A 17,691-nucleotide genomic window follows, 5' to 3' on the forward strand; every position below is an offset into this window, starting at 1 on the left:
AGCTTGTATATTCTGCTCTAAATTGTATAGGTAAACAAACACATTTACAATGTTTCTTCAGTAACAATTTGTAATGCTTCCTATTGGTTTTCTTGTTATTTTGTTTTTTTTCTTAATTTATGAATCAGTTTGTGACAATATGTCGACACTTTCTTGCCAGTGCATATTACTTTTAAAAAGCGACGACCTGGAAAACCTGAAAAACTGGTCTTCTCCCCGGCTTTGTTTATAACTCATGGAGTCACGTCCTTTTTTTTACTCTTAGGATGCCTTTGTTTTACTCATAAATGACAGACATTTAGTTCCTGCTGAAAAGCTGAAATTAAAGAATGTAGAGAAGTAAACAAGAAAATGCCTGGCGTGTAATCTGCTGATGTGAACTACAATGGCTCCCGACTGTTGGACGAGTTCTTTGAAGTGATCACATTTCCAAGAAGACAAACAGAACAGTCCGACTGTACAATGGAGCCTTGCTTCCAGGATTCTGTACTAGAGATTTCAGCAAGTGTGAGTTTGTTAGACTGCCAAGGCTGCATTTCTGAACAGACACATTTTAAACATTCTGATGAAGTTACAGTGCTGGGCATATTCATATTCGTAGGAACCCTTGGTGAGGGTCTGTAAAAGCCTTTAAAAAAATTCGAAGGTTTGGCTTAGAAAAATCCAAAAGTTTGGTCTCAAAACCTTCAGGGGGGAGAACGTTCTTTGCTCACAGAAATGACAGCAAGGCAGAGTTATTGGCACTTTAGTTCTTATTAGATTGAACAACCACCCTTTTCCAAATAAAACAACACTCTTCTCCTGTAACATTTAACATGGCTGCAGCATTCAGGTATCTCTGACATTTCTTCTTTCCACAATCTCTCAATCGTTCCGAGTCATTAGTCTTCTCCTCCTATGTTCCCCCACAGGTGATCTGTAGGATTTAGCATTGCAGTGACCATGAAAAATGTTTGATTTTATGTCTTGCAAAACCAATTCTGGGTTGATTTGCCCAGGTGAGTTAGTTCATTTTCCTTCACACAAAGACCCATTTTCACTTTACTGGCAGGGCCGAAAAAGTTATTTGTTTTAATGATGCCAGGTTACCATAAGTATTGAAAGCAGAACAGACCCAAGCATCACTGATCCTCTACCATACTCAACAGAGGGGTCGATACGCTGCCATTTCCAGTATTAATCCTTGGTTTCATGTCAGACAGCATCTCGTCTGGAGTGTTTGTTGCTGCAACACTATATGTTCATCCAAACAAAGCATCCGATTCCTCCAAAAGTCAGAATAGAGTTTGGCAAACAATGATATTCATAATAGGACAACGTAGGATAGGAGCATCCTATTAAATATTCTGGTATTTCAAAAAAGCCTTTCCCACATTCGATCTCTAAAGTTTTTATTCATCTCCGGAGAATGAATTGTAGATAAACACTAGAGATTACTGAAAAGATGTTAAATATTCTGAAGAAGATACCCTTTCCTGCTAATATCGTTACCCCCTTCGGCAAGAACAACCTCAAAAATGCATTTCTTGTAGCCATCTACTAATCTGACATCTTTCTTCCACTCACTTTGAATTGTGAGGTTATTCCATGTTCTGCCTGGTTTTATGATAGAGTGAGGCTGCTAGCTTCTTCAGAGACATTTTAAGGTCTTAAAATTGTGCTCTGCTGTTTGGATGATTACTTAGTTGGTCTCATTTTATAAGCATATAGTGGGAGTTTCTTTGCCATTATGAGGGGTTCACACTAAGGTTTTCGGCCATACATATGAAACCTTGGTAGTTCATAAAAATGACTAGATTCAAGAAGTTTCAAATTATACAATATTAGAGAAAAAAAATCATGATGAAAGGTAAAGTACAACTCAGAAGCAAAGTAAATTAATTTCAATAAACTTTATTTTTGTCCCATTTTTCCCCCAAAACATGACATACAAAACAGGTGACCAGAATTGAACATTTCCTAGTGTCAATACAGCAACATTTACACAATAAATTAAAAAAAAAGAACATGTATAAATAAAAAAAAATAAATAAAGACATTATGTGCCAAAAAATAAAGACTCTTCTGAATTGGCAGATGGCTTTCACAACACTGGGTGTTTTTGGGGAACACATGTAGGCAATACTTGCATTCCAGGTCACAGTTTTAAGGATACAACTCTGGATCAAGAAAGCAATGTAAACCAGAAGGATTACAGTACAGTACAACAGAATACAATGTCTTCTTTTTTCCATAGTGGATATTATTGGGCTATATACTTCTAACAATTGTTCTAAAAGCTTATACCAGGTAGTGAGAGTGTAGTGCTATTGGATTTACTTTTGCTACTTGGCTCGAAATGCAAAAGTAAACTCCACCTTTAAAAACCCATCTGAAATCTTGCATGTAGCCAGCTTGACATTCATCAAAGGGTTGTTATTGCACTATACAGACATCCCTCAGAAAGGCACTTTTATCCAAACCTCCACACCCTCAGGTTCGTAAAGAACGCAGCCTCGTTTCCTGGCACTTGTGTAAGAGGACACACATTCACCTATTGCAAGTGAATTTAAAACTGAATAATTTTTTTTTTTTAAAACCGAAACCTTTAATATTTTGTTAAAATCTAATACAATTTAACACGGGAGTAAAAAAAAAAAAAAAAAAAGGTAGTCAAAGAAAATAAAGCAAATAAAAGTGCAAAACAGTGTTTGTCCCTGTAGCATCTTGCGTACCGCATCAGTGAAATTTGCATTGAAGAGAAAAAAAAAAAAGTGACATTGCAGCAAAATAAGCAATGGCTTAGTTTCGCCTTCATTTAATGAGCCTGAAAATATTGTGCGTGTGAGGTTCAGATCTTAAGTGATTTTTTGTTGGCTCATCTTCAGAAAGAAAAAAAAAGAAAAAAAAGAATGTGCGCCACATTCCATAAAGGCCAGAAGTCGACTGAGGGAAGGAGGTTCTCTCTCTCAAGTCAAACTATTCTTAAATCCGAAAGCAACTCAGCTTTAAAAAAAAAAAAATCACAGTTGCAATCTTCAGGGAGGGAGAACTTGCTGCTGAAATGCTTTTTTTAAAAAAAAAAAAAAAAAAAAAAAAACAGAGCCTCACTGCATTTCAACCACAAGATCAACCCTTTTCATTTGCAAGCAATTTGAACAGTTTTGTTTTAGTGTTTAGGAACCTTTGAGAAACCGTGCCTGCACAGTCAATCAACTGAAAGGCTGCAGGGTCATTGGTGCACAAAGATCAGCAAGAAGCAATAGTTTTGAGTGAGTAAAGGAGAGTCAAGTGGGTTTTCATGTTCGCTTCCCATCGTTTCAGACAAGGTACTAATCTCTTCTTTCAGGTATCAAAACCTTCCAAGTGGATACCTTTTGAGGCAAAAACTGGTAGGCACAAACCCTTCGGGCAGATGCTTCTTTGGGTAACTTCACCATCGCTCAATGTCATCAAGGTCATTCAAACCAATCACCCTGGCAACAGAAGTCCAGGAAAGATTGTCACTCCGTCAAATTGAGCAGGTTTTCATCAGTTAAAACAGGCTTCACCTGCCCTCTGCACTGCCTTAAAAAAGTCAACAAAAACTAGCAAAGGCCTAGTAAGGGAAACAAAAACAAAGTCAGTAACTGGTCTGGCTGCTTCTGAAGTATCTGCCACTCAGCCTGTAAGACAGAGCTCTGCTCTCAGGCGTCAGTGTGGTGTTGGAGCAGCTGGACCACATATCTGAGTCGGTGACGTAGCTCAGCAGTGCAGCCCATCTCATTGAGCATGCTGAGGAGGTACGTGTACTGAGACGCGCTCCCGGCTGATGTAGGTGAGCAGGTAGGCGTCGTCAGACGACTTGCACAGGATGATCTTTGTGTGGTCGGTGTAGAAGTTCACCTGAAAGGAAAGAGTTGAAAACAGTTTTAAGCAAAGGCGAGACTAAGCTTTTAACAACTTGCTCCGTTTTAGAATCTGTGAGCTTGCTCCAACCTGCAGGGTGCCATTGTTGAAGAGCATGACAAGAGCATGGTCGGTCTTGACCCACTGAAGCAGCAGAGGAGGGGGTCCAGGAGCTTTGCTCCTCACAAGGAAGATCCCCACCCTGAGAGGAATAGAAATGTTTGGTTAGCTCGTCTTTGACTCCATTCTGCTGGTTTACTTTAATTGTACAGTTGCAGACAAAAGCTTCATACCTCCATCAGGTTCTGCTCCATGTAGTTGGCCATGAGTTCAACAATCTGCTTCTGGCTGCGAAGCTGCTCAGGGAGCGACTGGGTTGGGAATGTGAAGTGTTTGTTGTTGGTCAAGCAGTAGTGAACCGTCCTGTTGGGAAGGGAATTTTATTAGATAAAAATCTTTTAAAAGTCAACTCTGACGTTTTTAAACATTATCTGAGCCACTTACTTGCGTTGGTCACAGAGGCTAAGATGCGTTCCCTCATTGAAGAGCACACCGATGCTTTGGTTGGAGAGCTGGTATCCAAAACCATACTTGTTGGAGTAGTCGACCCATTTTGTGACCCAAAGGAAGGACTGAGGCCTGGACAAGCAGGGCGGGTTTCTGGTAGCTGGGGAGAAGGTGATTTAGAAAAGATCGGGTTAAGAAACCTGCTGTTATTTAGAGTCCACAAGTCGGCATGTTATCAACGCCATTAATGCAATAAAAGGTGCATGGCTTAAAAAGTGTTGAGATGCTTTAGTCAGCAGATATTTCAAGGACTGAGGCTGAGGGCAAAGGAGCAGGGAAAAGAAAAAAAACAAAACAAAAAAAAAAAGGTCCGAGGGGAAACAAATTAGCCCAGACAAGCTCCTATTTACGTTAATGATTTGGCATCACTACCCGATGCTTCACATTAAGGTAAGCAGCTTTTCATTTCTTTGCTACAAATCGAATACTAATTATAACCCAGCTTTCCAAACTCACCTGCAGGCATGGTGGCCAGGCAGTTCTTCAACTCCTTCATGGCAGCTTCAGCCACAGCAGCAGGAGTCAGGACATCCTCACAGGCTGGTGGGGAAAACAAGAAAATGCCCATTACAAAATAAGCAAGAAAAGTGAGAGAAAGTCAGAAAATCAGACTTGAACAAAAACCTACGTTCAGTGCTGCTGGCCATGGTTCCCTTGAAGGAGCGGGAGATTGACTTCCTGGATTCCTCCTCAGCAGGAGTTTGTTCTAGGGGCACGGGACTGACCGGCTGATCAGTAGGAGAAGGTCCCTGAAAGGAAAACATTATTATTAATGACACATTCTGCATTAAATAAATAATAATAAATACAGGTCACAGAGAATGAAGGAATAATCCCAAGTTAGAGAAAGGCAACTGCAGACATGCTCTAGATCGAGAATGAGTCAATGCTTGCAAACTCTTCCAGCTCCTGCAGCAATGTTGCAACATCTACTGCATCATAAATGACTGGCACGCCATTGGGTTTTGCTTTAAGCTTGCAAATGCAAGATGCAAAGAGGTGAAACGGCTTTAATGCGCAATGCCATGTGACCACAGTAATTTGTTTGGAATCATCTGTCACAGTTGAGATTAAAAACAAAACAAAAAAAAAAATTAAATTCCAGTTAATCATTCCAAGTACATTGATCAAGGAAACATCCAGTTCTTAAAACAAAACAATGTGGCTCTATAAATAGAAGCTGGACCAGTCAGTTTAGGGGATGGGCCAACTGAGCATCCTGCTGCTGTGGCATTTAGTGTGCCCTGGTGGTTGATAACCACCTTTTATAATGAGCACATCGTGTGCATGTGTTCTCAAATAAAAGTGTTTAAACAGACCTCAAAATTAGCTTCCCCCTTAATGATTTAAAGAAAAACAAAAAACCCACATTAAGTCTCACAATAAGCATCTAGCACAAGTCGTCTGTGGCAAATTTCTTACTTAAACGCCTCTAACAATAACTTGTATGCAAATATCCAAAACTTTATATAGTCACCTTGTGTTTACTCTTAATTATCTTTTTGGTGAATGCATTTCAAACAATTTTGAAAAAGAAACTACCCTTCATATTAAAAGAAATCTACTGCTCCCCACTTCAACACCATGTATACTGAGGTCTTAGCATGCGATACTGTGCCAGCTTTGAGTTTCAGCTGCCAGAATGACTTGCCAGTTCTTCTTCTTTTAATTAAACTAGGTTGCCATTTGCTTGGAAGAGCAAGGGGACATTTAAATCGCATACAAAAAAAAAAAAAAAGGCAATAAGACGTACCTCATTGGCTCCCACTGTTTTGTAGCTTATCTGCCTGTTGATGGAACACTTTACAATGCCCGACACCAGCTTGGAAATGTCTTTGTCGTCTTTTTCCTCACATGGAATCTTCTCTGCTGTGAAGAGAATTGCGGTTCTAATGAGCCACGGCCCTTTGAAAGGTTTCAAGCCAAAAGCCTGAATGCGGTCCAGTAGGTTCATTAGCTTTTAAGGCTATATTTAAAACTGTGGAGTGACTGTACCGCTTACCTTTTGCCTTTTTCTTGCCAAAGAAGCTCTTTGCCATTTTAGTGAAGAATTTCTTGGCAGGGCTTGGCGGATGGAGCTCTGGTACCATTACACAGCTGCTGGGAGGGAGTTTGTCAGGGGTGAAACCCTGAAAATGAAGAGAGAAAACAAGAAAAAAGGTCAATCTTTGTCACGGAACAACAAAGACACTAACCATGAGATGATAGCATAACGTTATTATGCAAACTGTGACAGTGCTGGGAAATGACATACTTTGGAGAAGAATTCATGGTTGAGAATTTGATCCAGAGTTAGTCTGTCGCTGGGGTTTTTCTGCAAGATGCTAGAGATGAGTTTCTGTGCAGCGGGGGAGATTGTGGAGGGGAGAGTGTATCGGACTTCCTTTATACACTTGTACGTCTCTTTCAAGTCGAGCGTTTCAAAGGGAGGGTTGCCGCACATCAGCGTGTACCTATGAAGATGAAACCAGAGACACCATTGGTCAGTTTCGCACAAAAAAAAAAAATCATTTCAGTACGCGAGGTCTGCGGAGCCACTAAACCAAACTCACATGACGCAGCCGAGCGACCAAACGTCCGACTCCGTGCCGTGGCCCTGCCTGTTTAGCACCTCAGGGGCCAAGTAGTTAGGAGTTCCACAGATGGTTCTGAGAAAACAGGTGCATGTTTGAGTACCGAGTAGAATTCAAAACAGTTTCTATTATGCAACAGTGTCAAAGAGAGCGAGCTGAAGTCTTTTGTTTTTTCCTGCTACACTCATTCTGGTATGCCACAGGAAGATCTCAAAGTACTGAAACTCTGATCTAAGCCCTACATTCAACTGCCATTTGGAAACTGGTTCGGGCAGGTACTTGCAGGAGGAAAGCAGTGGGAGGAGGAAACTGCTTAGTAACTGAGGTAATGGTTTTAGGTTAAGCTACTTTGAGCAAAAAAAAAAAAAAGGCCAATTTGGTCTTGCCGGAAAAATGACTCAAATGTGCTCCAATTATTTTTAGTATTCAAAGATTTTGTTTTAAATCAAGCACTCACTTTTTCCTCTGTTCAACCGTCTCCAACTTGGCAGCGAGGCCAAAATCGCCAAGCCGCAACTCCATGTTCTCATTGATGAAGAAGTTACCTGAAAGGGACAAATGCCTTTATTAAGACAGCATTCCACGGAGGACATGTACGCGACTAAAGCAGCATCAGATTACCGGGATGCCTTAGTGCAGTTTCAGTCACATACCTAGTTTGAGGTCTCTGTGCAGGATCCCCCGGCTGTGGAGGTACTTCAGGCCGGATATGATCTGTCTGAGGTAATATCTCACCTCTGGCGCCGTCAGAGTACGTCTCTCCTTCCAAATGTGGGCCAGGGACTACAGAGAGAAAGCAACGAGGAGACAGTCAAACCCTGCGGTTCTTCAAAAAACACACATTCATTACAGTATCTGTATGAGAGGTCAAAGTTCAGACAACTGCTTTCAAGTTGGTTGTTTCTTTAACTCTCTGGGGCTTATCAATAAGTTGTTTGTCAAATACCATAACTTTAGCTATGCTTTCATACAACTCAGTGATACAGTTTGTTAGATATTCAAATCCAACTTTGATGCATAAAATACAGTATTCTTGTGAAGTTATTTTCTGATGGCTTCAGAAACTACTAATGCTACTGGTGTTCTCCTCTCCCTCTCTTCAACTATATCCCTCAAGTAACATACATAAATGAAAGCTCTTAATCTGTCAAAATTTGAGAAGCAGAATGGAAATTTGACAGAAATTGATGAAGGATTGAAAAAAAAAACAAAAAAACATTTGATTTAAGAAACTGCACCAAATCATCCCGGAGAATTCCAGGGTCTCACCTTCCGACTGCAGAGCTCCAGGAATATGTAGATGTTTTCATGGTCCTCGAAATAATGGGAGAATTTCACTACATGCTTGTGCGACAGGGACCTGTGCAGGTCGATCTCATTCGTAATCTGGTGAAATGTAAATACAGATGGGTTAGTGAACACGTTTCAGATCCTGCCGTTCAATAGATTCAAGATTACGCAATGGACTCCGGCATAATGAGATGCATGTACCTTTTCCCTCTGGTGTGGTTTGGAGACCCTGCTCTGTGGAATCACCTTCACAGCATACATTTTGTTGTTGGAAAGGTCTGTCATCTCGTAGCATCGTGCAAAGCCACCCTTTGGAAAGCACAGTCATGGGTTAAAATGGTTGAAACCCTGCAATGGTCATAAATAAATCAGCCTCCCTGGCAAAGCCTTTCAGCTGAGGATCAATAGCTTTTGGACGGAGCAATTAAAACGATTCACCATCTGTAATTTAGCAGCTTCATAAAAACAAGGCCGATCTACTCAGAGGATCATTTCTAAACGCAAGTCAAGCGGCACTTTTGGGGTCTGAATCAGACAATCGAGGGTTTATTGCTGCATCTTCTTGATGCGATCATGTCTCCACATGCCGGGGGAAGATGTGAAGGATGAAGCACACCGCACTGCTGCATTCATTAACCGTGAAAGTGACGGAGAGGTTTCCAGCTCTGCGGCAGGAGGAGGGGGGAGCAGGCAGCAAGGGGGAGTCTGGCTCACAGCCCTCCGCCGCAGCACATACATGACATGATGGAGCAACACGTTGAGGAAAAAATAGATAATAATAATACTAAGAAAAAAAACCCGCTTCTCTGTCTGTTTCAGCATGACTACATTAGGAGGAATGAGACAAAAAGAACCCACATAAGGTAAAAAAAAAAAAAACGCGAGGAATGTTCTGCTCAGTCATTCCTGAGATTTTTTTTTTTTATATATACAAGGTGTTGCAAACAGGAGCTGGGCACACCTTGCGTCTGATTCATTCATCAAAAACCCGCACAGCAGGTGGGGGATATGTAGGTTAGATTTTGCACACCCACCACGAGGTTCTCCTCTCTAAATCCTCCCCAATAACCAACATACATGGAACATACTTCAACATGACTCCGAATCTGCGTCTCAAGTCATAATTTATTCAGCTTCTAGATGGGTCTGTCGCGAACTGGTAGAACAGGATTGGAGCGCATGGACTAATCAGCTCTGCCTTACCTTGCCCAGAAGCTTCCCTTTACTGTAGGACCTTCCCGTCTTGGGGTCCGTCACCACCTGAGCCAGCTCGGGTTTGCCGTGCTCTGGTTTATTCCTGCTGTTCTTCGTCGAGGCGGAGGACTGGTGGTGTCCGCGCTCCGCGACAGGCTTGATTAAATCCGCGTTCATGTTGTGGCACGAAATACGCTGCGCCGCGTTAAAACAACCGGAATCCATTAAACGTCTCAATCAAATGTTGCGTCCAAATCCTTCCTCCTGCGTATTTCTCAGAAAGAACTATGATGCTGTGTGCTAATTCCCTCCGCTCCGGTTTTCTCCATCTGGCGTGTCTGGACACAGATCTGCGAGGCTTTATAGTCGACCGTGACGTCACGCGTTGGGGCGGAGGGAGACAGGAGGAGAAAGTCCAGATGATTTGCTCAGCTAGTCTCACTGAAATATGGATGCATGAGATATATGAATGAACCAATACATAACAAAACAATAATCCACAACGGTTTACAAAATTAGGTCTAAATTCTGATTTTAATCGTCATTTCAGCGGTTTATTTTTTTTTTTTTGTTGCTGTTGTAAGTAATCCGACATTTACTTAATCTCATAATCAAATGTTAACTGATACATACCTTTATGGACAAATCGTCAACACGTCAGCAAGTTTGTGAAATGCAATTAAAGACGCTAAAAGAGCTGCTACTATTCCCAAGACTATAAAAACAACAGCAGTGTAAATTGCTTCATAAAAAGCCCAGAAATCCCCCGAGTCAAAATCTGCCAAGTTTTACAGAAGGCTGCCACCTGATGGAGAAAACGTGCAAAAACGCAATATTCTCTATTCATAAATGTAAGGGTTTTGAAATAAAGCAAATACAATATAAATGCCAAAGAAACGACGTAGCCTACCCCTTTATGTAGCGTAACAGCGAAATGTAAACAAAAAACAGCTGAACACGGAAGAGGGTTCAAGTGTTATCTTTGTTGAATGTTATGACAAGTCTGATGACAGAAAAACAAAACGGTATACCAAAGAGCGAAATTAAGATGTACAATTGTATATTTTGGAAATGTGGGCACAATTAAAAACAGTCTAACTCTACACATTTAATAAAAACTATCCAACAAGAACAAAATATAAATGATGAATTGAGGAATTACATATTGTTTTCATTTCAGTTGCAATAGAGACGAACATAACATTCTAAAAAGCAGAATTATGTTTTTGAGGATATGAATTCACTCCTGGATGTTTTTACTTATAGGAAAACTGAGGTGTGACTTTGGCACGTTACAAACCCGTCATCCTGTGAAGAAACGGACACAGACTACACTATCCACAATTTACTCCTCGGGTGTTGGAAAATCTTAATCGTGCAATAATGACTGATCACTGAGTGAAGGGCGCCATCTGCTGGACGTAGCTTTTCTTTACAATACAGTAATATTAATTTATTAGAGCTCATGACTGGTGTAAAATCATACAGAACCAAAATCAATTTATTGAAGGACTGTATAATACTCTCCAATGACATGAGCTCTACTTTTTCATATTTAGGTCATGCACTCTTTATCTTTAAAGCTCTAATTTGGTCACACTGCAGAAAAAAATGAGAAATGTTTAGAAGTCCATCATATCATCCCCTCTTTTCTTCTTGTCTTGCGACTCTGTCCAGGCTTTGTTGATAGTTCTCTTCATCTCATCATCTCCATCGTCATAAATCTTCTTCAACATGCTCATGAGGCCATCGCTGGGGTCTGCGTTCTCTTCCATAGAGGGTTTGCTGTTGAGGCAGAGCAGGAAAATATTGTAATTCATATTGTAATTGCATAGCATATTCTATTCATATGCGTGGTTCTCTCAGCTGTTCACGTCATTGGATGAGGATGAGAGTAGATAATGGCAAATACGTGGCACAGATATATTTGGTAACTTATCTAAAAGTGTACAAAATAAAAACTTAGATGTGAAATTGTACATTTGTAGAATTGCCAAAAAGAAGTCTTCATTTACCATGTTTTTCCATGTTTCATCAAACACAGACACCAATAATGGGGTTTTATGCGATAGACCAACACAAACGTCATGCATAATAGTGAAGCAAAGTAATAAGAGCATCTAAAATTCTGAAAAGGTATGCCGTTGTATTCAGCATGACTTAATGGACATCTTCAAGTCTTTCAGGTATGTCTCTCCCAACTTTGCACATGGCTTGAATAGTTAAAAGATTGTTGTTTTATAACTATATTCACAATGCATTACAGTATCTCACAAGCTACTGAAATTCATTATGACCTCGATTTCTGCCTAAACAAAAAAAATTCTTAACTTAAAGTCTACAGACACATTTTGAACTTACTCCTTCTCTTTTGACCGTTTCTCCACTGCTGTAAGGCACTCCCACTTCTTTGTTGTCTGCTTTTTTAACATGATCAACAACATGTCTGTTTTTACCTGAAAGAAACAAAATTATTCAAGTTATGCAAAAATCCCCAAATATAAAAATATGGTGTAAAAACAAAAGTTGTTTTAAGCAGCCCTGTTCATTTGAAATGGTATACAACATACAACATTACAGGAGTTTTCGCCTCAAGCTAGCTGTTCAATTTGTAGTATGCTGGATAATACAAGGTACACCAGAGATAAATGGGCAGGCCTTTATGTGTAGGACAGAAGAAAATTGATAAATTGCTCAAAAAAATACCTGGATAGGAAAATATGCATATCTTTGTATTTCTAGTTTTACTGACCTTTTTGTAGCTGTCCTTTTCATCGATCGGATGCAGCAGGTTAAGAACAGTCATCTGATGATTTTTGCCATTTAGGTCTTTAATTAGCACCGAAAATGACCTGCAAGAGGAACAATGAGAAATTGGAACGATATAATTTGTCACATGAAGAATAAACAGAGCAGATAATATTTGTTGGTTACTGCGTTACCTTTCTGTGAAGTCCACTTCTACATTTTCTGCTGAAATTTTGTGCACATCTTTCAAATCCAGGTAAATTTTCACAAACTTCTCCGACTGATCCCATGCTGCAGGGAGGATGAGTAAAGTGTCACAGTTATCAAAAAACTAAACAGTTTGTTTTAAAAAAAAAAAATCTTCTCAAGATCTTGAATGCAGTTAAACTGATAATAAATCCATTTTAAACAGACATACCATAGCTGGTGATCTTCACGGTGTATGCTGCTTTGGACACTGCAGATGGGTCTGCCTCTCTCTTAGCCTGCTGCAGCTGCTGCTGTCGTTTGGTTGCAAGTTCTTTCTCCACCTTCTTCTGTTCCTGCTGCAAGATGTCCTGTACCCTTTTCCTCTCTGATTTTTCCAAGAGGGAGCTCAACTCCTGCAAGTCAGCTTCTAGCTGAGTGATCTGTATTGGACAAAAACAAAGGGAGTTTTATATTCCATACAGTGCAGAGCCATTTTACAACCAAGTACGGATTGTTGAGAGAACATAAAAAACAAAGGGTTATATTATTTAATAATCTAGCATAGATAATAACTTAAGCCATTCATCAGCAGCCATTACACAATTATAAAAAATCGTATATTAAAAAGGCAGGCAGAAATCAATTCTAATCTAATATAGCCCACTTACAAACTCAATTTTAAGCATACTTTCGCTATCTTCAAGTGTTTCTGTATACAGTAAACTAATTTGCCTAAAATACAAATATCTTAAAATTTTAGGTGTTAAAGATTATCTGTCCTGATGGACCAAAAAGCTTTCGGATTTTCGGACACTTCCAATAGCTTAAATGGAAAACATTGCCATACACTTTGAAATTTAATTAAAATACCGATAAATAAATATTGAACCCAGAATAATCAATTTACTGATAAGCAGATGACACCAGGTAAGTAAACAACCAAATCTTATAAATAAATATAGATTTGAGAAATCTGCTCCCTTCTTTTCCTTTAGCAGCAAGAAGTGTCTAGATACAGGATACTTATCACTAAACCCATTACAAGCAATATTTTTAGGAATATGTATTAAATCATGTGACTTTATTTCGTTGCTATGGCAGTTAGAAGCCGCAGGTCAAGAGGCTGCGCATTGGTGTCTCCTGCTAGCTAAAAGTTGCTAGAATGTTCTGGCAAACTCCATTCAAAGCTAAAAGCTAAGTTAGCATCAAACTGCCACATCGCACAGCGGATACTAAAATCATACGGAGAAAATACATCAGAATGAATCATAAAGCACAGATTACTCGAGTTTTAAGAAAGAAACAGTAAATATCAGAGTTTTGCGTTGTCTGTGTACTTGTAAAAGTTAACTAATATAATATGAAATGCTATCGCGGAAGTAAAATAAATTCAATTACGTGTAGTTGAAACATTATTTTTCTGTCAGAATGCTAAAGCCTAAACTTTAACAGAGGCTCACCTGCTCCGTTATATCCATTATGACCTTGTATTTCTGAGATGTAACCAGATGTTAGCCGGCTTGCTGAAGCTCTGCTGCTACAGTGGTTCCTTTGCCTTATGGACCCCGTCAGCCCGGCCCAGGAAATGACGTCCTCTACTTCTGCTGTTCACTCATGAGGGTCAATTGTTTGACACCGCCACCCATTGACCTGAATGAGTATTGACACCCTTAACATAACTAGGACCAATTATAATAAATAACTTGTTGAATAAATTATTGTTTTTGAATACCCTAAAAAGCGCATTATAGCTAGATGAATTATTATTCTTAATAATAATAATTATTATTATTAGTAAGTGATGTGAACAATGCAACCTAAGTGCAATTTTGATGTCGACATCTACTGTATAACCTGCTTGGTTGCAAATTTTTTATTCTGAAATTTCATACATTTTTAAAGTGATATTTCCAGATTTCTCAGTCCTTTGTGTTAATAGTAAAATATAAATACAAAAGTTCAATATGAATTAATGGAAGATATTTTGAGAGAGGTCTGATTTGAAGTAAAAATGCAAAAGAGAAAGAAAGATAAGAAAGAACACAAGGAACAAGGAAGCAAGAAAATACAAGTAAACAAAAGAAAACAGGGAAGGACAGAAGAGAGGAAAGAAAAGAAAGATATTCAGCCACATAGCACTTTATATTTATCAAAACCTTATTTAAAATGAATTGAAGCCATATTTAATCATTGATAAGCTGTTAATGCATTTCTAACATTAAAAGGAGATGCAATAGTATATTAGTAGGGCAACATCTTGTTTTTCATAAGACTATGATATGCTCTGTGTATATCTTAATAAAACAATCTATGAGCAACATAATTTGTAGCAAGATTTAATCATCTCTTTAATGTGTACAATGAAACAAACATTTTTTTTTCTTTTTTTGATTTTAGTTTACTTAACAGGGGAAAACAAATCCTGATTAATATACAGTAAACAGCACATTACCACAAGTTTGAAACGCTGATGTCCTCCCTTCTGACAAACAGCCAGGTTTTTAATGACACGATCAGTGTAACAAGTCCAACAAGGGCACAGTCACCACCTTGCCCTCAGGATTCCAGACATCTGGTTGTGGTCAGCTAAATGCCGAAAGACAATACGACTCAATCTCCATCTTCTCTTCACTCCCCGAGGTCGGGAGGTCAACACACATCTGTTCCGTATCCTCACAGGGCAGCTGTCTCTGGGTAGTGCTGCAATCTCCTTGTCTGCTATTTCCTGGAAACAAATTAAAATAAAGTTTACAAAATGAGTTCTTAACTGATAGCTTTAGTAATTGGAAACCCTCGTAATATTTACTTTTCTCCCTTTTGGAAGACATAAATCCACACAAATAATATAACTAATTCATTTTCTACAAATAACTAAGGTATGGTAAATTTATATTTATAGTACATTTCAGCTCCAGGTGAATTAAATGATAAAAACACAAAACAACAAACAAGAACTGGAAATTACATGGTCTCAAATGTCGTCATCGTCAAATACTGGAATAAACACTTTAAACAATGTTTCAGTTATAAATCAAAGGCAACTCTAAATAACTGGGTCTCTAGCCTTAATTTAAAGGAAATCAGTGTTATAGCATTTTTACATTTTCAGGAAGCTTGTTCCTGGAAACTGTGAAAGTGGTGCATAAAAACTGAATGCAGCTTCTCCATCTTTGGATCTGACTCTGGGGAGATTTAAACCGAAAGACCTGAATGGTCTGGAAGTTGATACAAAGACAACACAAACTTTAGAACTGGTGTGATGTGCTATTTTTTCGAGAAACAGTAAGCAACAGCGTTCTGGGTCAGCTGCAGATGTCTGATCAATTCCAATAAGGAACATATTGGTTAAAATACAGAACTCTACCTGGACTTCTTTGGGCAAGATGGTGTTCTTCCGCAGTGCGTTGATACGTGTCCTCAAATCAGCATGCTCAAAGGCCATTTGTCTTCTCTTGACATCCCTCAGCATCCTCCAGTCAACGTAGTAACTTCTCAGCTGGTCCACTGCTCCCCAGCAGCTCCGCAGTGCCTGACCATCATTAACATGCAGTTAGTCCCAGCTGTGCAAGTAACAGCCCAGGCTTTTTCCCAAATTATATCAGACGAACACACTCCACAAGAAAGGTAAGCCACAACACGTCAGCGCTGAAGAATCATGGAAAGTTGAGAAGAATGGTAAATTTACTGAATTTATGTCAAGCTTTTCCAGTCATACTAACCACTAACCAAGCCCTTGACACTCCAAGCCACATACACACGTCTTTTTACTCCACTTCAACACAGAAAGGTGAGTTTCAGTGCAGTAAGTTAACATCTGAACAGTTTCTATGAAACCTAGCGTTACCTTCCAAGCTAGCGTTACAAAACCAGTCATACAATTAACATTTCCACTGTTGCCTTTTCAGTTTTCCTGACTAAGAACCGAGGGCTTCCTTCATAACACGCAAGCCACAACATGTGTGTTGAAAATAGGTAAGTTACCTGTTTCGGTGCGTAAACGGTGGAATAAAGGGCATTTAGACCCATACATGCTATTCTGTTAGCCGCCATTATGGATCCAGGATGAACTACCAAAGGGAGATAGAAGATATTGCCCCCTGTGGCTAGGAGGGTAATATAATCATTTAATTCTTCCGTTTCAAAATTTAAACCTTAAAACTAGCGTTTCGGACTTTAAAGTTATTTATACATAGAGTACTCACTGCAATGCGGACGTTACTGCTGTTTTAGGCTTTATCTCTTGTCAATAGAGATGCACAGTTTTCTTTTAATTGGCACATTACTGTGTTTAAGATTGAATCACACATCGTGATGATTAAATTGGATTTATATCAATTCCGATATCCCAACACTACTGTGAAGCCTGTGAGTAACCCCAAACCCAATCCACTGAAAACTAATTAAATACCTAGTAACTTCGTCTGAAAAGAATTGCAAATTATTGTAGGGTTACTTAGGAACCACTAGGTGGCAATGTAGTTCTATAATATACAGTACGGCATCAAGGACATTCCCACCAGCCAGGAGGAGCAGAATCCTTACATTTTCTGTTGAGTGAAGAACATTACATCTGATTAAAATTGTATTTTGAGTACTTTGAAGTGCAGATCCACCCAGATCATGCAGAATAAGAGAATACGTTTTTGTAAGGTAGTATTCTGACATTTCTTTTTTATCAAGTTCAGCAGGATACTGTCTTTTTATGTTTTATAGAGAGAAGAAGGAACAAAATGATAGATTCAATTAAGCTTTCCTCGTTATTTTGGACCCCGGAGGGAACGCGTTCTTGGATAAATACTAACACATGACAAAGTGGATGCACTTGCAGATCTCTCTCTCTCTCTCTTTACAGATTACTGTTTTTACAAAAGCTCTAAAAACGTATAATAAAAAAAAATTGGTTTTAATAGCCAGTTGATTTCAAACAGCTGTAACATGGTTTTATTAATAATAGCAGTGGGTAATGAGCAGTAGTAGTGACTGTTAAAATCAGTCTTTTGTTGTAACAGTTGTTTTTTTTATGTTAAAATTATGGTAACAAAACCTAAGTCATTCTATGTTTGTCCCAAAGGTCAAAATGTTTTTGTTAAGTTTCTTGAAATTTGGAAAAACAGATTTGTCATTTTACAGTGGTAGTATGTCATAATTAAACTGCTATTTGGCTCTCAGAATGTTTTGGCCTTTAACTGAAACGCCTCTAAAGGCTTTTCCAAGATCACCAAGAAGGCTAAAATAATCCCGGAGACATCTAAAACAGAAAAGG

The 17,691-nt window shown here is 39.1% G+C and overlaps 3 protein-coding genes across 3 annotated transcripts; all 3 read right to left on the reverse strand.

Annotated features, from left to right (window-relative positions):
• Positions 1–1,881: 1,881 nt before the first annotated feature.
• On the reverse strand, positions 1,882–9,845 carry plk3 (polo-like kinase 3 (Drosophila)). Its single transcript, XM_032565293.1, is given in 17 exon segments — positions 1,882–3,776; positions 3,778–3,864; positions 3,958–4,036; positions 4,038–4,069; positions 4,161–4,290; positions 4,372–4,534; positions 4,891–4,974; positions 5,063–5,183; positions 6,188–6,303; positions 6,437–6,563; positions 6,689–6,887; positions 6,987–7,082; positions 7,465–7,552; positions 7,661–7,790; positions 8,277–8,393; positions 8,499–8,606; positions 9,501–9,845. Coding segments are annotated over 17 exon segments (2,004 nt in total). The 5' UTR covers positions 9,717–9,845; the 3' UTR covers positions 1,882–3,665.
• Positions 9,846–10,379: 534 nt separating this feature from the next.
• cacybp (calcyclin binding protein) lies at positions 10,380–14,029 on the reverse strand. Its single transcript, XM_032565294.1, has 6 exons — positions 13,889–14,029; positions 12,658–12,868; positions 12,434–12,530; positions 12,244–12,343; positions 11,853–11,947; positions 10,380–11,276 (listed from the first exon to the last, which is right to left on the reverse strand). The coding sequence occupies exons 1-6, from the start codon at positions 13,904–13,906 to the stop codon at positions 11,114–11,116; spliced, it is 684 nt and encodes a 227-aa protein (XP_032421185.1). The 5' UTR covers positions 13,907–14,029; the 3' UTR covers positions 10,380–11,113.
• Positions 14,030–14,748: 719 nt separating this feature from the next.
• mrps14 (mitochondrial ribosomal protein S14) lies at positions 14,749–16,515 on the reverse strand. Its single transcript, XM_032565296.1, has 3 exons — positions 16,410–16,515; positions 15,793–15,957; positions 14,749–15,153 (listed from the first exon to the last, which is right to left on the reverse strand). Exons 1-3 carry the CDS (start codon positions 16,476–16,478, stop codon positions 14,971–14,973), a joined length of 417 nt encoding a protein of 138 aa, XP_032421187.1. The 5' UTR covers positions 16,479–16,515; the 3' UTR covers positions 14,749–14,970.
• Between the last annotated feature and the right edge of the window lie 1,176 nt (positions 16,516–17,691).

Source organism: Xiphophorus hellerii, chromosome 6 (genome assembly GCF_003331165.1).
Source record: "Xiphophorus hellerii strain 12219 chromosome 6, Xiphophorus_hellerii-4.1, whole genome shotgun sequence".
Taxonomy (NCBI): domain Eukaryota; kingdom Metazoa; phylum Chordata; class Actinopteri; order Cyprinodontiformes; family Poeciliidae; genus Xiphophorus; species Xiphophorus hellerii.